The sequence below is a fragment of the Dendropsophus ebraccatus genome, chromosome 2, assembly GCF_027789765.1.
Source record: "Dendropsophus ebraccatus isolate aDenEbr1 chromosome 2, aDenEbr1.pat, whole genome shotgun sequence".
Lineage (NCBI taxonomy): Eukaryota > Metazoa > Chordata > Amphibia > Anura > Hylidae > Dendropsophus > Dendropsophus ebraccatus.
The window spans coordinates 166,148,528-166,171,839 of NC_091455.1; the positions used below are offsets into that span (position 1 = coordinate 166,148,528).

Here is a 23,312-nt window from a genome sequence, read left to right on the forward strand (position 1 = left end):
AGGTCTGGTGTGGCAGTGTTATCCAGTCACAGTATATGGCAGTATTAATCAGGTCTGGTGTGGCAGTGTTACCCAGTCACAGTGTGCCGGTATTGGTCAGGTCTGGTGTGGCAGTGTTACCCAGTCACAGTATGGTGGTATTGGTCAGGTCTGGTGTGGTGGTGTTACCCAGTCACAGTATGGTGGTATTGGTCAGGTCTGGTATAGCGGTGTTATCCAGTCACAGTATGGTGGTATTGGTCAGGTCTGATATGATGGTGTTATCCAGTCACAGTATGGTGGTATTGGTAAGGTCTGGTGTGGCAGTGTTATCCAGTCACAGTATGGCGGTATGGTCAGGTCTAGTGTGGCGGTGTTACCCAGTCACAGTATGGTGGTATTGGTCAGGTCTGGTATGGCAGTGTTATCCAGTCACAGTATAGCGGTATTGGTCAGGTCTGGTATGGCAGTGTTATCCAGTCACAGTATGGTGCTATTGGTCAGGTCTGGTATGACAGTGTTATCCAGCACAGTATGGTGGTATTGGTCAGGTCTCGTGTGGCAGTGTTATCCAGTCACAGTATATGGCAGTATTAATCAGGTCTGGTGTGGCAGTGTTACCCAGTCACAGTGTGCCGGTATTGGTCAGGTCTGGTGTGGCAGTGTTACCCAGTCACAGTATGGCGGTATTGGTCAGGTCTGGTGTGGTGGTGTTACCCAGTCACAGTATGGTGGTATTGGTCAGGTCTGGTATAGCGGTGTTATCCAGTCACAGTATGGTGGTATTGGTCAGGTCTGATATGATGGTGTTATCCAGTCACAGTATGGTGGTATTGGTCAGGTCTGGTGTGGCAGTGTCATCCAGTCACAGTATGGCGGTCTTGGTTAGGTCTGGTATGACAGTGTTATCCAGCACAGTATGGCGGTATTGGTCAGGTCTGGTGTAGCAGTGTTACCCAGTCACAGTTTGGTATACCTGTAGTGCCCTGTATATACATGTACTGTATAGTTGGAGTAGGGGGTCCTGTATATACATGTACTGTATAGATGGAGTAGGGGGTCCTGTATATTCATGTACTGTATAGATGGAGTAGGGGTACCAGTTATTACTGTGGATGTTGTGAGGCAGCTTCCCTAGCAACCATTGCTCCCTGTGAAAATGAAAGCAGTAATCCTATTGGTTGCTAAGGCTCCAACTGCCGTGTCTGCTGCAGCTAATTATATCACCTGTGTTTGCAGTGAGGAGATTTTCCCATTCATCTCTATGGGGCACCGCTCTTCCCCCTCCCCCTCCCTTCCTGTACATCTGGCGGGGACGGGACCTTCGCAATAACCTTCCTGGGCACCCAATGTATCTGTGTGCCAAATTTGGGGTCAAACGGTTTAGGCGTTTGGAAGTCTATTTGGGACAGACAGACAGACAGATTTTTATTATATAGATATATATATAAAACTAGAAAATGTACCCGGCGCTGCCCGGGTATAAAGTGTCAGTGTGTTAATTAGATTTGTTCTAAGGTGCCCAGGAGGCCAAGCTAAAGGTATTGTTTCATCTGAGTTAATCAGTGGAATTAGTGTATACCTGTAGTGCATAGTTGGAGGGGTTCTGTATACCCACAATGTATAGTTTTTAGGGGTCTCGCATATCTGTAGTACATAGTTGGGGGGGCTGTATACCTATAGTGTATAGTTGAGGGAGGTCCTGTATACCTGCAGTGTACAGTTGGTGAAGGTCCTGTATACCTATACTGTATAGTTCGGGGGTCCTGTATACCTGTAGTATATAGTTGGTGCTGTATACCTGTAATGTATAGTTGGTGGAGGTCTTGTATACCTGTAGTTTATAGTTTGAGGGTCCTGGATACCTGTAGTGTATAATTGGTGGAGGTCTTGTATACCTGTAGTATATAGTTCGGGGGTCCTGTATACCTGTAGTAAATAGTTTGAGGGTCCTGTATAACTATAGTATAGAGTTGGTGGAGGTCCTGTATACCTGTAGTGTATAGTTTGGGGTCCGATATACCTGTAGTATATAGCTGGTGGAGTTCCTGTATACCTATAGTATATTTGGGGTCCTGTATACTTGTAGTATAGAGTTGGTGAAGGTGCTGTATACCTGTATTATAGAGTTGGTGTAGGTCCTGTATACGTGTAGTGTATGGTTTTGAGGTCCTGTATACCTGTAGTGTATAGTTTGGGGTCCTATATACCTGTAGTATATAGTTGGTGGAGTTCCTGTATACCTGAAGTATATAGTTGGTGGAGGTCCTGTATACCTGTAGTATATAGTTTTGGGGTCCTGTATACCTGTAGTGTAAAGTTTGGGATCCTGTATACCTACATACCTGTAGTATATAGTTGGTGGAGGTCCTGTATACCTGAAGTATATAGTTGGTGGAGGTCCTGTATACCTGTAGTATATAGTTTTGGGGTCCTGTATACCTGTAGTGTAAAGTTTGGGGTCCTGTATACCTGTAGTATATAGTTTTGTGGAGGTCCCGTGCACTTGTAGTGTATAGTTTTGGGGTCCTGTATACCTGTAGTGTCCTGAATACCTGCAGGGTTGTATTTACCCGTATGGCAGTGTTATTCAGTCACAGAGTGTCGGTATTGGTCATGTCTGGTATGGGGGTGTTATCCAGTCACAGTATGGCGGTGTTGGTCAGGTCTGGTGTGGCGGTGTTATCCAGTCACGGTATGGTGGTATTGGTCAGGTCTGGTATAGCAGTGTTATCCAGTCACAGTATGGCAGTATCGGTCAGGTCTGATATGATGGTGTTATCCAGTCACAGTATGGTGGTATTGGTCAGGACTAGTGTGGCGGTGTTACCCAGTCACAGTTTGCCAGTATTGGTCAGGTCTGGTATGGCAGTGTTATCCAGTCACAGTATGGCGGTATTGGTCAGGTCTGGTATGACAGTGTTATCCAGCACAGTATGGCGGTATTGGTCAGGTCTGGTATGGCAGTGTTATCCAGTCACAGTATGGAGGTATTGGTCAGGTCTTATGACAGTGTTATCCAGTCACAGTATGGCGGTATTGGTCAGGTCTGGTATGACAGTGTTATCCAGTCACAGTATGGCGGTATTGGTCAGGTCTGGTGTGGCAGTGTTATCTAGTCACAGTACGGCGGTATTGGTCAGATCTGGTGTGGCAGTGTTATCCAGTCACAGTATGGCGGTATTGGTCAGGTCTGGTGTGGCGGTGTTATCCAGTCACAGTATGGCAGTATTGGTCAGGTCTTGCAGTGTTATCCAGTCACAGTATGGCGGTATTGGTCAGGTCTGGTATGACAGTGTTATCCAGCACAGTATGGCGGTATTGGTCAGGTCTGGTGTAGCAGTGTTACCCAGTCACAGTTTGGTATATCTGTTGTGCCCTGTATATACATGTACTGTATAGATGGAGTAGGGGGTCCTGTATATACATGTACTGTATAGATGGAGTAGGGGGCCCTGTATATACATGTACTGTATAGATGGAGTAGGGGGTCCTGTATATACATGTACTGTATAGATGGAGTAGGGGGTCCTGTATATACATGTACTGTATAGATGGAGTAGGGGCTCCTGTATATACATGTACTGTATAGATGGAGTAGGGGGCCCTGTATATACATGTACTGTATAGATGGAGTAGGGGGCCCTGTATATACATGTACTGTATAGATGGAGTAGGGGGTCCTGTATATACATGTACTGTATAGATGGAGTAGGGGGCCCTGTATATACATGTACTGTATAGATGGAGTAGGGAGTCTACCAGTTATTACTGTGGATGTTGTGAGGCAGCTTCCCTAGCAACCATTGCTCCCTGTGAAAATGAAAGCAGTAATCCTATTGGTTGCTAAGGCTCCAACTGCCGTGTCTGCTGCAGCTAATTATATCACCTGTGTTTGCAGTGAGGAGATTTTCCCATTCATCTCTATGGGGCGCCTCTCTTTCCCCTCCCCCTCCCCTCCTGTACATCTGGCGAGGACGGGACCTTCGCAATAACCTTCCCGGGCACCCAATGTATCTGTGTGCCAAATTTGGGGTCAAACGGTTCAGGCGTTTGGAAGTCTATAGAGGACAGACAGACAGACAGGCAGACAGACAGACAGACAGAAGGACAGACAGACAGACAGACTTTGATTTTTATGATATAGATGTAAAAATATAAAAGGTAGAAAAGATATCACAAGCTTAAAAAAATGTTTCAGTTCTCTGAATGGTCTCCGTTTAGGTCAGTGTTGATTGTACAGCCTAACCACAGCAGGAAGGAAATGCACTTTGGGTTAAGCAGTTGGGCACTGACAGTACTACACAGTGCTACCCAGTACTGCACTACAATAATAGAACAAAATGATTTGGTGAGTGCTGGATACAACACTGACCACCGGAGTGACGTTCCTCCTACAGCTATCATCCAGAAGAAGCATGACATGTTGGGAGAAGTAGGTAGGGTATAATAGGGTTATAGAGGTAGATTGGGGGGGGGTCTCCCTTTTTAGGACCAGTGCCCCAACAGTCAATTTGTCCAGTTTTGGTATACTTGTTGTGCATTTGTATGGGTAATCTTGTGTATTGATGGATTTAGGTGTCCCTGGATCGTACCTATTTTTGTATTGGGGGATTAATTTTAATTGACATAGTAAAAGTGATATTTTAAAGGTGTTGTTGATAATTTTTTTGCCAAATGACTATACCCTTTGTACTGCTTCTCTATCATTTCTATAAATCTTAATTTTTAAGGTGTTCTTTGTCAGGCTGCACTGTATTCTAACCAGTCAGCTGCCTTCACTTTTTATTCTTTACCTTTCATATCATAGTATAGCATAGTCTCACACATAGATACTGGTGAAGAAGTAGTGTACCATGAGCAAATAACAACACTTTACAAGGAGCAAATATTACTATTAGAGCATGTTCGAGCCCGTCCGAACCCGAACGTTCGGCATTTGATTAGCGGTGGCTGCTGAAGTTGGATAAAGCTCTAAGGCTATGTGGAAATCATGGATATAGTCATTGGTCATCATCCAAGTTCAGCAGCTAATCAAATGCCGAACGCTCGGGTTCGGATGGACTTGAACCCGAACCTGGTTCGCTCATCTCTAATTACTATACAAAACCCTGTATACCTATGCCAGTATTACCAATAATATCTCTATATAAGAGTCAAATAATACTACCACACCATGACCACATATTACCACTAGTTTTGAGTGGACTTTTCAAACTGTTTTCTGAACCTCAACACTTGGCATTTGATCCCTGGCTGCAGAAGTTGGATGCTTCCCTATTGAGTTTAGGATAACATGGATACAGCCATACGCCATGTTCCCACGTAGTAAGAGACCAGCCGTTCCGTGACCCAGCCGGGTCACAGAACGTCCGGTGTCAGAAAAGATCATCCTGGCTGGTACTGCAGTACCGGCCGGATGATCTTTACTGCCGTTTAATTCAGATGCGGGCACATCCGTGCAGGCCCACATCCGAATTCCCCGCTGCTCACAATGAAGCATGCTTCCGGAGATTCCAGCCGGAGTGTATACTATGTGTATACACCCCGGCCGGCATTTCCTCAGGTGCAACACTACGTAAGTGTGAACATAGACATAGGCTGTATCCATGTTTTCCTTGCAGCCCTAGGGTGGCATCCAACTTCTGCAGCTGCAGGGAATCAAATGCTAAATGCTCCACAGACCATACAGGATTATGGTTCACATACATTCAATGACTGCAGATGACCTGTGTGCTTTTTCTGTCTTTTCCATCCATGCCAGATTACCATGATGACTTCTTCTAACCACAATGCATCTTTGCAGAATCAGCCAAATCTTAAGGTTCCCAATACACCTTAGACTTTAGACAGCCAAACTTGCTGCTTGCGGTGGATTCGGCCATGAAACTAAGGTGTATGGGGCCATCCCGAAAACCACCGACAGATGATGTTGATATTGATAGGGATCAGCCATGCTATAAAAACATGGCCAACCCCTTTTTTTCAGAAAAAAACTCTCTTACTGCAGCTTACCCACACAGGAATGATTGTCTATGGGCAGGAGATATAACAAATGTCTGGATGATCGCTCAGCTATTATCTATTGAAGGTGTATGGAGGCCTTTAGACTTCTTGCTTATCCAGCCCCCTCCCAACCTTTTCCCCACCCATAGTTTCCCAGACAGTAATAATGCTTCCTGTGGTGTCTGACACAATAATAATTTGTTTCCCCACACAGTGCTATGTCTCCTTGTGTCACCAATCAGTTATATTTTCGCCTTTTGTGCTCCAAAAAAGTAATTTCCCCCTTGTGTGCCCAAACCAGAGAGCAAGTGTTGGGTCGCATCCAGGGAACTTTATACCATGTTGTATATATGTTACTTTTTAGAATTTTCTAGTGCACTTTTTTCCGGATGCACAATCCAAATATATTTTTTTCTAATATATATAATCACTAGGACTACAGATGAGCGAATTTACAGTACTAGCGATGCACTTCGTTAATAATGTAAATTTGCTCATCTCTAGGACTATTTGCATAAATTTGGTGTGGGGATTGATATTTTTAATAATTGTACATTTAAACTAATCATGGTATAGCTGTATTATAAGCATTAGCTCCCTTTTTTTTCTTGTGTTGCTGTGTTATTGATTTGTACCCATTGTGGTACAAATGGGATTTTTATGTTGGTGCTAAATTTGCTTAATAAAGTATAAAACCATTTAGTATTGTTGTGGAACTGTTGAGCACTACATCTGTGTCCTTTTCTTTTGTGTTTATAGTTGTGTCTCCATGGACATTTAGTTGCACACTATAATTTTTAGCTTGATCCCCGTAGCTTTATAATTGTGTTGGCTGCAGCATAATGTGAACGATATATGTGATGTCAACATGGTACAATGTTTTAAAGGCCAGCTCCAGTCTGCCTTCCATTTTTCTTTTAAGCACAGAAGATGTCTCAATGCGTAGTATAAATATAAATACACAGTAAGTAGGGTCAGGAAAAAACATATGTCCAACAGGTTTACCAGGGCAATACAGATTAGTTAATGCAGAGCTATTACTTCTAACTGAGTTTCTGCTGATTTTTTTTTTTATTATATATAAGCAACAAGTCATGTACGTGTGTCCTGAGACGGTCACCAGTAAAATGCTATCTGTTTATAAGCAGTTATGTACAAATTACAAGAAGCTGACAGCTCACTATCAGTTACCAAGAATGTCACACTTAGGTGAAGGAGGTGTGCGCCGGGTCACTATCTGGTAAGCACAGTCACACCAGGCTGAATCCTCAATGTTGTAAGTTGTAAGAGCCTAAATATTATTCACGACCAGCCCCGACCTTGGAGACCTTAAATGATCATAGTTGAAAAGCTCATATATTGCTGTAGCATGCCTGTTAAGACAGAGATTTCTTAGAAATCTCAGTGTTCTGAAGACAAGCGTAATGAGTAGGCAAACTATGCAGAGTATGTACTATGCATGTCACGATGATTGGGAGTGGTAATACCAGCAAATAGCAGACTTTTCAAGGAAACAAAGATATATTTGTCCAAAATATTACATTTGAGATATTTTTCCAAACATGCAAACAGTATACCCAAAGATATTACTCAATGTAGCCGAAGAAGAGTTTCTGACATGGGACATGAAGATGAAGTTTCATTCAAAAAAACAATTCGACAGATTTGTAGAAGACAATACAGGCTGCTGTGAGTACTGTAAACTATTACAATGTAAGATACAGTGTCATACAATGTTTCTGGATCATACGTAAAAGCTATCCATTAAGGCTTATGGAAATTAATAGGCACAGCACTGCTTGTAAAGTGGATGGGAGAAAAGGTAACTGAACTTATATTGTATTTGTTTTTATGTCATCCATAATTATTAGCAGAAAATGCTTTTCTTGTCTATCAAGACAAAGTAATACAAAGTTTTGTATTTTAGAAGTTGAAATCACTTTGTAAACCACTGATTTTTATTATTTTTAATATTGAGATGGTTATGCTACATAGTTAAATAAAAGAAAATGCATATATATATATATATATATATATATATATATATATATATATATCTCAATTTAATCAGAACTAACTTTATTTATTTTGTATTAAAGGTCTTTTCACGCATACATTGTTTTCAGCTGCAGGTTTTTCAGGTTTTTAGCTTTAATTCTGCTTGTTTTTTGGCTTTAAACTCATAACAAGGATTAAACATACAGCATCAAAAACACTGTACGTGTGAAAATACTCAGGACTACAGGATACAGGCCATAACAGATACCAAAGCGTGTTAGTGTGTGTGTTCTGTTTAGGAGGCGTAAGGAACAGGTCATTTTGTAGCGAAGATGAACTGAACTAAGGTTATGTTCACTTACAGTAAAATAAAAGCAAGGTATAAAACACTGCTGTATTTTGAATCTAATAATGTATTACATTAAAGACTATGAAAAAATGTCATTCTGTGCACTAGCTGCTTTTCTGTAGACTCTAATGTAGCACATTAGTAGATTCAAAATATGGTCATATTTTCTACCTACCTTAGTGTTTTATTTTGCTTTTATTCTACTGTGTGTGATCATAGGTTAAAAATGTTAATCTATGTTTTAGATTTTTATTTTATTTTTAGATTTTCTTTTAGATTAGTTTTCAGTTTTAGGTTAATTGTGTCTATTAAATCTATCTATCTATCTATCTGTGTGTGGATATGCCCAAGTTCATATAGGAACTACAAGACTTTTTGAATGCTCTTTTTTAGTAGCCCTCAAGGAAATGTTTATCATGATAAAATAGATGGATTTACAGGACTTTGCCTGTCAGCTTGCTTACACGGGTATGTAGTCCTACAATACATGGGACACTTGATTATCTGTCCGTATGTATTCTTTAAAAGACTTTATACTAAACTGTACCCTTTATAGGCAGTGAGTAGTTAATAGGAATATTTTGGTTACGAGAGATGTTTCAATAATTTAGTAATTTCAATTATTTAGTAATTGTCCTATTTGGTCAGGTATACATGGTGTACATGTCTCATCTGCCTTACTGTATGTATCTATACAACCATTGTTGATCTTTCCACACAGATCAGTGAAGCGCCTCTTAGGATTCCCTTACTTCCTTGCTGCTTCCTCAGCTTGGAGTGTAGCTGTCTTTAATTCATAATTGTTTAAAGTAGTTTAGTTTTTTTAAAACCTCTGGGGTTATCTTTCCCGGTCGCACCACTATGGAGATTTCTAGGCCACCAGATTCTGAAATAAAGGAGCTTTTCTCAGTATACCCAGTATATGTGTGTTTTTACAAAGCAATAAAATTGCTATAGAAAGCACACAGCGCCTTTTCAATGAGCACTTATCTGTAGGTGGCGACAGACTTAGTTTATTTGCATCTGAGGTCACTCAAGAAGGGATTAAGTATTTTGGATGGCCGTCACCTCATGAAAAAGTTAAACTGGTTTTAAGAGCTGTGCTTCTTTAGAATTAGCTATTATTTACCTCAGGATGCCTTCTTCTGACAGATGCTCCCTGATTACAGCCTTAGCCTCTAACTCCGCTACAATATGCTGCACTACAATACAGTAATACAAGTTATTATGGAAAGCAACAATATATAGTAATGCTTCGCTAGAGATTTGCTAAGTTAAATGGCTTATTATACGCCAGAAAATGGATATACATGCCATCAGATTTATTGTGTGTTTTAGACATGCTTGGGCTTACGTAGAAGGGGCATAAGAAAAAAAAAGGTGTCTACCATGTCTAGGAAGACTCATCCTTATACATCACTTAGCGTGTGCCGTTATGATACATTTGGCACATATACAGACAGTAATAATAAATCTGCTTCAGGGTCTTTTATTACAAATGTGTGGACAGATATATATTGATGATAAAGCTTACGCTGTAAGGCTAATGGTGCGTTATCGTTCAAATTTTCACAATAACGATTGCATTTGAGCGATAATCGGCTCATGTAAACATACCGGACAATCAAGCGATGAGCGAGAAATCGTTTATTGTGATCTTTCAACATGTTCTCAAATCGTCCTTGGTTGTTCGCTAAAAATTCGCAGATCGCTTTATGTCAGTCTTGTAAACAGAGATTCACCCTGGGCTTAAGCGATCTTAAAAACGATCGCAATAACGATTTTTTTCAACAATTTATTCGTCTAAACGCTGATCGTTATAAAAAAACAAATAGTTGCTTCAAAATCGTTAAACAATCGATTGGGTGAATTATTGCTTTGTGTAAATGGACCATAATGCTAAGTTTACACGAGGCGATTATTTGCCGTTCGTACGATTAACGATTTCGAAGTAACGATTTTTTTTTATAACAATCAGCGTTTAGATGGAACGATATATCGTACAGAAAATTCGTTTTGCGATCGCTTAAGCCTATCTCACACATAGGTAAAATCAGTGAACGACTGTTTACACTGAACGATCGGCAAATTTTTTGCGAACGCCGAACGACGATTTAAGAACATGTTAAAAGATCAAAATGAACGATTTATCGATCGTTCGCCGCTTATACACATACAATTATCGTTCGAAATCCATCGTTATCGCGAAAATTCGCCCGATAATCGTTCCGTGTAAACGTAGCATAAGTTATGTCAATAATGTTATAAAGAAACTAACAGGAGGCTAGAAGACTCTAAACAGCTGTTATGTTCCCATAGGGCAGAAGATGCTTAGGATGAAGTAGTTTTCATACCATCATCCTCAGCACCATTGTCATTACATCCTCCATTTTATTCATATAAATTAGGCAGTCTGTGCCTCTGGAGTAAGATTAATAATAATCATCATCAGCATACTCCAGCTAGGGTTCTGTAGAACTTGCTTATGTGTTTTCCTAGGGCATGACAAGTGTTGTCCCTCATGCCGTAGGGGTGGGATTCTCCAATCCCAAAAAGGTTTGGAATTACTAGTATATACTATAATACATTCTTCTAGCAGGTAGAGTACAAGAATTCCTTTTGGAAATTATTTTTCCCCTCCATTGTAATAGACGGCCAGCATAAAACAATCAGCATGACGCTTGGGCCAGGCCATGCCAGCTAGACACAAGCTGAGCCCCACTTTTCCAGGTCCATTCTGCTGACCTGTTTGGTTACACTTACCCAAAAAGAAAGAATATTGCTGAACTTATGTAGCCAAAATATTAATCTTTATTAAATACACATATTAAAAACAACTCATTAAAAAGAGAGGAAAAGACCAAACACTAAAGAACAGTGGCTATCCCAGAGGAAGTGTCAATTATACTATATTGTAACACATGCTGTGTCCCTGACCAACTCAATACATTGTTACATAGGCAAATCATATAAAGTGCTAGTGCAAATAGGTAAACAGTGCTATTCCATCTGGATATCTATCCTGATACAGGACTGCCTTTTAGTATTCTCAACCCCAATTGTCTTAGGGAAACAGCATATATACCTTTAAAGTTTGTTCCAGTTTGTATCCTTTGTGAGGCCACCACCCCGACCCGCATTTCGTTGCCTTCATTTGGTTACACTGTATACAATCTCTTCTGACTTTACTGAGTAGCTAACATGTTATTCAAGCTAACCAGTGACCAGACATGTACTGAATCATAAGATCCTCTGAACTTATGTTTTTACACAATTTCATGTGATCTAGGATCAGTGATTTCTCCTACTATGTGCTTTTTACCTTTCACCTACAGCATTTAACGTTTTTTCCAACCTCTGAACCAATAATTCTCCCCTGGTCTTGAAAAGACTTATCATGATGATGTCAGTTTACTGCCCAAAAATACTCAACAGGTGCCATTGATAGAAACACATTTTTATGCCATATGTGAGAATAGCGACCAAGCTTATCTGAATTACATGTTTGTTACCACGGGTAAATATACTGTGATGTATAAAAGCAAAACTGTCAGTGGTGAATAATCTGATGAGCCTTTCTCGTCTAGTGAGACCATACACAGAAATAATCATACAATCAGATTGTACATTGTTCACCTTGGCAACAAGTGAAGGCTCCACCGGGTACATCAGAATCTCTCCAGCTGCTTAACATGTCATACGTTCTGGATGCGAGATATTGATTCACCTGATGTTAGAATCATACAGAGCTGCAGTTCAAAGCAGCTTAATGGCCAGAGATACATTTGTAAAAGCCAGTTCTTATCAACTTGTCAAGTTGTGAGTGGTTGAAAACTAAAAGGTACAAAAGGTGAGGGAGAAAAAAGAAATGCGTCTCTCTCCAAAGCATTACAACCTGATTGTATTAGTCTTATTTCCCATTGTTAGTACAGTTTTTGTTAGTTCTCTTGCAAATAAGATTTTCTAGTATATATCTGCTATTATTTCATCTATAGATGAATGTACATTTAAAGGGGTTATCCAGCACTACAAAAACATGGCCACTTTTCCCCTACTGTTGTCTCCAGTTCAGGTGCAGTTTGCAATTAAGCTCCATTTACTTCAATGGAACGGAGTTTCAAAACCCCACCCAAACTGGAGACAACAGTAGGGGGAAAGTGGCCATGTTTTTGTAGCGCTGGATAACCCCTTTAAGCAACCCTTTACAAATCATCTCTCTGCCTGAGGTATAACCTTTAGTTCAACATAATATTTTCCCAAATCTCTGTGCAGTCCTTCATAACGGCACAGAGAAAAACTATATGCCAGCAATTTGTTGTGTTTTCATGTTTCACTATTATGCCATATCCACTGATGGCATCCACTACCACCACCACGTCCTACACAATGTTAAAGGCAATTTCACCCCCTTTATTGCAAGCTAGCTAAAATACACCAATCAGCCAACCACCCTTTTGGTATTATGTGGGTCCCTCTCATGCCGTCAAGACAACTCTGAAGCATGGGCTCCACAAGACATCTAAAGGTGTCCCATGGTATCTGCCATCAAGATGTAAGCAGCAGATCCTGGAAATTGTGAGTTGGGGTCTCTTGAACTTGTTTATCCACAGATATTCAGTGTTTTGTTAAGGGTGCGTTCACACGTACAGGATCTGCAGCAGATTTGATGGCGCAGATTCAAAGTAAATCAAATCTGGGCCATCAAATTTGCTGCGGATCTGCTGCAGATCCTGTACATGTAAACGCACCATAAGGCTAAATTCACACAACGTATGCACTGCAGTACCGGCCGGATGATCTTTTTGGCCACAGAGTTCTGATGCAGGCGCATCCAAGCATGCCCGCATCAGAACTCCCCACTGCACAATATGGCCGCTCGCTCTATAGTGTGCATTGGCAGGGTCAGTTGCTTGCGACGCCACTAGGGATCCTGGCCAGAGCGTATACCATGTGTATACGTTTCGGCCGGGATCCCATAGACGACAAGGTAATGTATTTTTTCGTAATAATCACGGCAGTTGTTGCAATGCGAAACAACGGCTGTAGTTTTACGAAAAAATACGGAGTGTGATCATAGCCTAAAGGAGAAGTCAGGCTGTAGCAAAATTCAGACAGCCGGCAGGGGAGAAAATAATCAAGCATTGCTTACCTCTTCTCCTGCCCATGATGCATCATCTGAATGGCTCCAGGACCCCCCTTTGGAAGGCATTTTCCCCTGGGGAAAATACCCATACCTGCTGATGGATTGTACGGTCAGCCATTCTGTAACTTCAGCAACGTCCCGCCCTAGTCACTGACTGGCATGCAGTCCATTAGCTGGGTCGTGATGTCGGCTCTGCATGCTTTCCCAGAGCGGCAATTACTAAGAGCATCGTACTGCCTCTACCCGCTTGCCTTTGTTATGTATTATGGATGGTCAAGATAGTGGACTCTCTAAGCTGTGGTCTAATTGGTGCTGGCTTACCAAGTTGTGAAATCTAATGGTTATCCTGATATTCATACAACTTTATTTAAAGTCACAGTCCCTAGGAAAGTCTCCGATAGGTGCCCCAAAAGGCTTAACATTTGCATGTTCACCTGCATTTAATCAAATCCATTGTAATGCTTTTAAATACATTTTAATAATAACTGAGTAGCAATGGTCCTCAGAACCAGGAAGGGATTACCAGTCCAGGAGATTGCCTACCAAATTTTTCCATTCCAATCAAACCGATGTTTCTTTCTATGTAATACAATATTTGAACTATTGTAATACACTTACCGATAATCACCCTGTGTAATAGTGCCCTAAGCTAGAAGTCTGCTTTATTCTTTTTTAAGTAAAATTTTTCTGAATCTTAGAGATATTCAGAGGGGGGATTTATCAATCAGTTTATTGCACATTTGAGGTGTAAAGTGTCCCAAACCTCTGATGCACAACATGGAAGACACAGTTGTTATACTTTTACTTCTAGCAACCACACTAGTAACTCACTAGTAACAACAATTGCAGCATGAATAAACAATATATCAAAAGGTAATATAAATTACGCTAACGCTTTAAGATGCTCTTGGTTTGCTATGGTGTTATTCCTTATCCATCTATACTGTCAGGTGCCTTTCTGAATCTGTACAAATAATATAGCTTTATATACTTATATAAACTATGTGTTATCTATTCACAGAGCCCATCATCAAAAAACAAAAGTGACTCAGTTCCATTGTCAGCCATAGATGCCCATGCCATAATACTGCACTCCATCACGTTTGAAGGAGGATGTGGTACGCTGCAGATCATAAGCTCTTCCTTTCCATCTTCATGCTGTTCTTTTCTCTTTGTATTGGCACAAGTTTTGCTGCGTTTACACGAATCGATAATTTGGCCAGATCGTACGATTAACGATTTCGGAGTAACGTTTTTTTTTCATAACGTTTAGACGGTACGATATATCATATGGAAATTCGTTTTGCGATCGCTTAAGCCTCTCACACATTGGTTAAATTGGCGATTGACTGTTTACACTGAACGATCTGCAAATTTTCTGCGAACGACGAACTACGATTTTAGAACATGTTGTAAGATCAAAATGAATGATTTCTCGTTTGTCGTAGGATCGTTTGCTGTGTTTACACGCAACGATTATCACTCCAATTCGATCGTTATCGTGCAAATTCGTACAATAATTGTTCCGTGTAAACGCAGCATTAAAGAACTTGACTTTCCTTCCTATTACTAGAATTGCCTGCACTTGTCAGTGGTGTCATGTTTACTTGGGAATCACTCACAATGCATTTCCATGGCATAACATTGAACAACAACAAAGAGCTGAGCTTTCCTTTATAACAAATATTTTACCATGCTGTACAAAATAACACTTACTATTTCAATAGATGTAAACTTTTCTTGAAACAATATGAGTCATTCACATTAGAAAGGATAAGAATGTATATCCGCATCTTTTATAGTATTTCTGAGTAAATGTTTGTGATGTTACAAACCTGCTCACTTAAAAATTCTGTCCAAATTCTGTCCTCCTTTAGTATAACAATCAGATTTTTACAAGGTCTCATTTGTTTCCAAGGCAACAACTGTTCCAGCACCTGGTAGTACAAATATAATTCTACGCTTTAGATGAAAAAGGTGCTCAAACAGGGCAGTTATGGCCCCTTGTCTTGGCTAGATATTTAACCCTTCAGGAACCCAGTGTTTGGAAGCCCATAGTGAATGAATGGAGTGGTGGGCAAGCATGTATTCTGCTATTTCATTCACTCGGAGGGACAATTGATGTAAAGTGAAAGGGAAAGAAAATAAAGTGCAGAGCTATACTACGCCCGCACCAAAGTCCCTACCTACTCGGAATTTCCGGTCGAGGGGACAGACCCAACTAGGTGATGGTCATTTACCTCGCTAAGTGCACGGTACCTAACATGGCGGGAGAAAATAGTAAGACTAACTGGGTCAGAATCAGCTGAGCAGGTTAGAAGCAGAATTAGAAATCAATAAGGAAGTCAGAATCCAAGCCAGAAGTCCGAACAAGGGGATAACATCAGGGACCAAATCAGCAGGTAGAGGCAATGGACAGGAGACCAAGCAAAACAGTTCAGACCCACAGTAAGTCCAGATTACAAGAAGAAAAGGTGTGAAGTAAAAAAAATTCCAATTACAGGCATCTGTTTCAATTTAAAAAAGAAAACGATCCAGTGTTTATCACAGATCTTTAAACATGTCCTGATGATCATCTACAAACAATAACTTGATGGACCCAAACCAGCATGGCCTTAATGAGGGCAGAACAAGTTAAACTTATCTCCTTGATTTCCAAGACATGTCACAAGTCTTTGATACATTTCCCCATAAAGAGCTCATAGAGAAGTTAGTGAAATTTGGACCCTGGATAGTTAGGTGGATTTGTTGTTGGCTGAAGGATAGATATCAGAGGGTTGTTGTTAATGGTGTATATTCCGAGCAGAGACTGGTTACAAGTGGTGGCCACAAGGGTCTGTTCTGGGTACTATTCTTCTTAATAGGCTCGGAGTCATATAGGAGAAGGTTTGGTAAACGTTGTCTGTTTGCTGATTACCCAAAAGCGTGCAATACTCCTTTTAATGTGTGCAGGGCCATTTTAATGCGATTGGCAATTGGGAATGAGAGGCAGTCGTAGTCCAGCAGCTGCCTTTTATTAACCTCCTTAAACACCGCAATGCACAGCAATTGCTGCATTTAAGTTAGTCAATGAAAGGACAAGGACCTGTCACTGACTGATCGGGACCCGATTACTTGTACCAGCAGGCGAGGGTAAGCCACTTACCTACTTCCTGATATATTGGCGATCGGTAGATAGAGTTTACTCTCAGGCAGACTCTATGTACAAATCACCAATAATACTGATAAATGCTATGGCATGGCATAGCATCCATCAGTATATGCAATCAGAGCATAAGGGACTTATATATGCAATGCAAAATGTGTAAAAAATAAAGTTTTAAAACATTTAAAAAACAATTAAAAAAAGAATAAGAATATGTAAAAAAAAAAAACATAGACATATTACATATCATAGCGTGCGGAATTATACAATCTATTTAAATGTAACAACATTTTTTTCCACTTGGTGAACAGCGTAAATAAAAATTTGAAAAAAAAATTGCTGAATTTTTTAAAATAATATATATTAGAAAAAAATTTATAAAAAACAATCAAATTGTTTCTCCTACAGCAATATAATCTCAATAAAAGAATAGAGATCATTGTGCAAAAATTGACACCCCAACCAGCCCTGTAGGTGGAACAATAAAAGTGCTATGGCTCTTAAAAGGCGGGGAGGAACATTGCATTAATTTGACCCAGACATCAGGGACCCAAATGACCTCGGTCATAAAGGGGTTAATATAGAAAATGATTAAACTTTAATAGATAAGTGGTTAAAACAATGGAAACTGTGGTTCAATGTGCAGGCAAATGTAAAATAATGCATGTGGGGGAAAGGAATCCTCTATTCAAATATTGTATAGGCAGTTCTGTGTTAGCAAAGACTTCAGAAGAGAATGAATAAGGGGAAGAGATTAAAAGAGAGTCACCAGTGAAACCAGGCAGTACACAAAGCCAATCGTATGCTGGGCTGTATAGGTATAACCAGTAGGATGAGGGAGATTGTGATCCTGCTTCTGGAGTCCTTACCTACCAAAAAAAAAAAATACTTTACCAGAAAAAGAATTAAATCAGTGAGTTAAAATAGGTTCAGGAGGGAAGTGTTTTTACTGTAACACTCTGCATTTGATTACCAGTGGCTGAAGAAGTTGGATGCAGCCCAAAGGATGCCTGGGAAACATAAGTACGGCAATAGGCTATGTTCCCACTATGGGATTACAGTGGGAAAAGGCGACTATCTGTTAATATTGCTGCCAGCAAATGATGATCATGAAACATTCCCTTAGTGGGAACATAGCTATAGGCCGTATCCATCCAGGACTCCCTAGGGCGGCATCCAACTTCTTCAGCCACCGGTAATCAAATACAGATCGATCCAGTTTAGACTAATTTTACACTGTTTTTATCTACATAATTTTGAAATTTTTTATGGTAAACAATTTAGTGTAACAAGCATGTTCATTACAACTGTATATTTGTACTGTTAATGTTTTTTTTAATTAAACAGTTTAATGTGTAATGGTAATCAACAGAAGTTGAACATACACAATGTAAGCAAGAACACAAACAATGGCAAAGCACATACAAATGACCAAAAGAAAGTGTACAAATTTCCATGTATCACTCAGACATTAAAGAAGGCATTTGTACGACAGCACAATAAACAGTACTCTCCAAGAGAAACAAGAGAATAAAATAAAGAAGAAACAAATTAACCTACAGATCAAAAGATCATGGCACACAAGGTCACAATAATGCAAGGTAACAATAGAAACAGTAAGCCAGGACAAAAAATCTTTAAAGAGACACAGGAAGGTCAAATGTAATGGCCAGAAAAGCACTCATAAAACCAAGTTGTGAGATTTGAGTCATATAGCATTGCAGACACAAGGTTCATGGGTGAGGAGGAATGGAGGTCATCCAACTAGTTGAAGTATAAGAAAAGAGAACGTAAGAAAATACAAAATGATCTTTCCTTTTATGGAAGATAAGAATTTATTTAAAATGCACAAATCACCCATTTGAAAAGGTTTCTGCCCCTTAAAAATGGTTGTGCCACCCTTCGTGGTAACAACTGTGGTAGAGACAACTGTAGTAGAGAAGCATGAACTGCCTGTTTAGGTCTTTGCCACCATATCTCAATGGGATTCACATAAGTCTTTGACTTAGGGCCCTATTTCACAGGACGATTATCGTTCAGTTTATCGTTAAGTTGTTAGAATCTAAGCGATAATTGTTCGGTTGAATAGCAGTTAATGATTAACGACCGAACGAGAAATCGTTGATCATTTAATAAGACCTGGTCTTTTGGTCAGGTCTTTTGCGGTCGTTTGGATAGTTAATCGTTGACGATTATGCGAACGATAATCATCCCGTGGAATAGGGCCCTTAGTCACTTGAAAATCTCAGTTTTGTTTCTTTTGAGCCATGCATGTTGGGCTTGTATGGATACTTAAGATGATCACGCTGCTGAATTAACCAACTGTATTTTGAGCTACAGTATGTTCACATAATGTCATAAAAAGAAAAAAGGCACCGCCTTTTCTATTTAAAAAGACGTCCGTTATTGTCTAGATCTAATTGACTTCAATGCACACAGTGTATAAAATGATGGACTATTGTCTGCGCGGACATGAAAATAATGATCAGGACAATTATTTTCGGACATCTATTTCAAACAGCGGACGTTATTTTTTAGTTGGTCACACACTTTTTCTTTTTTCACCGTCCTTTCATTGCTTTTACTAAACTCAATGGCGTTTCAATTAATGACACACCCAAAGGCCAATTAGCCCACCTAAACTAGAATAAAGGACCAGCGGCTATGTTCACACAACGTTTAACAGCCGCTTTTAAACTGCTGGCTGCTGGGCTGTGTACAGGTAGTTCCTGCAGCCAATACCTCTATCTGCTGCAGGAACATTCTTTATTACTATTGATTTGCGAGCACCGTCGGGTGTGCCTGCAAATCATTTAGCCATTTACTTCAATGTAATGTGCGGCCACCACCACACATTACATTGTGTGAGCAGATATTATTTCACTGAACAGCGTCTGGAAATAATATGATTTTGACGCCTGTTTTAAAGAACGGGTGTTAACATAACGCTTGTGAACACAGCGGGCCGCCCCTGCAGTAAGGAACGGACACTAATTCCATTGCAATTATTGTCCGTTCTCTACTAAAAAATGACGTTGTGTGAACATAGCCAACAGCCGTTATAATAATGTATCAACAGCTGAAGGGTGACCAAACAGCAAAATGACGGACATAATTTTAAAGGGGAGAGGAAAAATGCTGTGTGGACATAGCCTTTAGGTTATAAATAGAGATGAGCGAACCGGGTTCAGGTTTGAGTACATCCGAACCCGAACATTCGGCATTTGATTAGCTGGGGCTGCTGAACTTGGCTAAAGCTCTAAGGTTGTCTGGAAAACATGGATACAGCCAATGACTATATCCATGTTTTCCACATAGCCTTAGGGCTTTATCCAACTTCAGCAGCCACCGCTAATCAAATGCCGAAAGTTCAGGTTCGGATGGACTCGAGCATGCTCCAGGTTCGCTCATCTCCAGTTATAAACCAACAGATGGGTTTTCTTTATCAGGATTTCTGATACAGAGCTGAGCACAAACTTTTCAAGAGGATTGAGGTTAACTACAATGCTCTACCTTCATCAACCAATACAAATAGATAAAAATAGCAAAGTATATAGTCCTCAAGATACCTCTATAATGATACGTATGAATAAGTGCAGAAGGTCAGTATAAATAATATATCATGGATGTACAGAATTGTAGAATTCAATCAGGCCTAACTCCCTGAATATAATACAAAATAACTATAATATACTATAGAAAAAATGTTGCAAATAAAATGAAAAAATAAATAAAAATGGTACGAACAAAAGATAAGAATGCCTGTTACTGTCCGAAATGATATAAACAGGAGACAATACAGTTTGGTGCCACAGACACCTCACACCCATCCTGCCAGGTTTACTGAAATCAATGTCCTCTGTGTCTGAGTGGTATCCTCCAGGAGAAGCAGCATGCAAAAAGACATTATTAGGCCCCGTGCACACGGAGCAAAAGTGGCGGAATTCCGCGGCAGACAATGCCGCCAGCCTCCGTGTCATAATGACACTCTATGGGAGGCCTGAGCACTGCATCTCTCGGCGCTGAAGAATGAACATGTATAATCACAAGGGCATATTCAGCCATGCTCAGTTCAACTGCACATTTCTCGTTTGTCTCTACAGGTAAGCAAGGGGGATTGTGGGATAGTGTGTAGTCAGTCAGTATGTGGCATGGCAACAGCAGGGTCACAGTTCAGAGAGGAAACCGGGAAGTGATCAGATCCATGGGGTAGGAGAACACTAAAGTCATGTAGGTAATTTTTAGAAAAACTACAAATGTGTGCTCCTTTATATGTGTATGTGGTACACATCTGATTTTCACTAACTATGCTTTGTGGAAATTTTTCTTTAGGGTACGTTCACACGTACCGGATCCGCAGCAGATTATATAACTGAACAATTCATCAAATCTGCACCATCAAATCTGCTGCGGATCTGCTGCAGATCTGCTGCGGATCCTGTACGTGTGAACGCACCCTAAAGAGGACAGTTACTTTTTTTTTTACAGAGGGCTGAACAGCTTTTTTCTTTAATATATGAAATTATTCTTTATAAAAAGATTCTGTTTTTATTTTTGTTATTTCTTTTCTGAAATGTTCAAGCAGGATAAAGAAGCAAAAACAGAAGTTGGGAAGGGGAGATATATTTTTTTCAGAACACTGTATCCCAATCTCAACCTTTAGATATAAATTTCCTGCTGTAGTTGTCTGTCTAAGTGGGTTACTATCAGGACATGAGAGATTTGTGCTGCTGAGACTGTGTCACCACTCGATAACAAATAGAGTAACTTGCGCCACTAATGACACCGTATTAGTTTCAATGTACACAAAGACCTAACCCCCTACTTTGCAGAAGTATAAGCTGTTCATAATAATATTCTGTCTTATATAAACGTATCAATAGAGTGATTTGTCTCCTTTTGTTACACACTCACACGTGCTTGAGGGGGTTAATCAAGAACTACGGACAGTCCATGAATAGCAATCAATAGCTGCCATCATGCAGAAGGTTGTTCTTTACCACTCCGCTAATGCTGTAACACCAAATCAATAGAACTGATTGCGGATTATGCTGTTACAAATGTTTACCTTTTATATTCTGGTATGGGTCATCTAGGTTTTGCCTATTGAGTTTCTTAAAGGATAGAGTTAAAAACTTCAGCCTATTGATTTTAGGATTTTACACAGCCCCCTGACTCGATCAGGCTTTGCCAAGTGTGCGACACACGGACTGGTCTTGAATATGAGGGCTCAAAGTTATTTCCCAAACTTAAAAAAAAAAAAAGTGAGGATTGTAGTCTGCCCGCCTTGTGTTGTGTCTCTAATACCTTCTGCTACCTGTCTGTGAAGCCATCTTCCAAGGATTTAGCGGTGGCTCATAGATTAGGACCTTAAACTGTCATAAATCTCTTTTCCAACATGTTTGGCTTCTCGGTAGCATCCTAGATATAAATAGGTTCTTAGCACACAAGGTGCTGCTCCAAATCGTACCAGGGTGCTTAGCTTTGAGGCAGACTTCCGTTACTACTGTATATTCATCATTTTCTCCCCTCGTTCCATGTGTATGCATGCATGTGTATGTGTGTGTGGTGCATACGTAAGGTAGAAGCTCACCCCGGATATCAAAATGAACTACTGCATTCAGGAAATGTACGAAATGCCCCAGTGTGCTTCTAACACCTTCTGCATGCAGCCCAATGATTATTGCACTTATATAGAAGATAGTGAGAACTACAGTTCTTGTGAGGCTTATGTCCTACACAACAATAATATATATATGGATCAGGCCTGGGCGGTGAATCAGGCTTATACCTCTAGTTACCCTGGAAACATGTTTAAAAGCGAGTACTCAGAAATGGACATGGCCCTGAATTCATACAACCAACCTGAGTATTTCTCTGAGGAAAAAGCAACTTTTTCACAGGGGCAGTCTCCGATGTTCTCACAGAAAAAAGGTAGGGATGGTTTTGTCTTTCCATACGTGTAATCTATCTGTCTTTCTGTTTCCCTGCGTGCCTGCATCCAGTGTCGGTCTTGGCTTTTAAAGTTGCAGATTTGATGTAACACATATCCGTCTGTAATCAGCCAGAAGCCGTCTTCTAGGTTGCTAGGAGATTAAAATGTTTTTATTTCTCCGCTTGAGAGAATTTCTTCTCTGCAATTTTCGTTTTGTGCTATTCTTTAGATGACTCTTCTTTATTGGACACAAATTGGGTCTTGATACCGACTGCTATGTGTGTGGATGGAGCTCGGTGAATTCCATCACCCATATAGAAGAGGAATCAACTGGCACTAGCTTTTTCGGCTGATTAACCCCTGCATTTTAAATCCATAGATAATAACTGATACATATACAATGCACAATGCAATCTTTATACGGAGAGAAGTGCATGTAATTGTACAGTGACATCTGCAAGTTGCTTAATGTTGCTTTGAACGTCATTATCAGGTCGTTTGGTGTACGGATTTGATTTCCCCTCTACGCGTTACATAGTATAATACAGAATAACTATTATCTAGCTATGCTGAATGATTTCACATTTACACTCTGATATATTCCATACTAGAATGCCACCATTTGACAGAACAGTTGTAGGATAAATTTGATTTTATATATATATATATATATATATATATATATATATATATATATATATAATTATGTGTATGTAAAGTGGAAATATACCTTTATATCTGAACTTTCTGTCCATAT

The 23,312-nt window shown here is 40.0% G+C and overlaps 1 protein-coding gene across 3 annotated transcripts in view; it reads left to right on the forward strand.

Moving 5' to 3' along the window:
* The window catches only part of THRB (thyroid hormone receptor beta), a 259,592-nt gene that overhangs the window by 221,520 nt on the left and 14,760 nt on the right, over positions 1-23,312 (forward strand). The window contains exon 1 of one of the 3 annotated variants that reach the window (XM_069958676.1): positions 7,601-7,674. The exons of the other annotated variants lie outside the window; for them this stretch is intronic. Coding sequence (XP_069814777.1) covers positions 7,611-7,674 — 64 coding nt within the window. The 5' untranslated portion in view covers positions 7,601-7,610. Of the gene's footprint in view, positions 1-7,600; positions 7,675-23,312 lie in introns of those variants that run through there. 3 annotated transcript variants of the gene reach the window in all.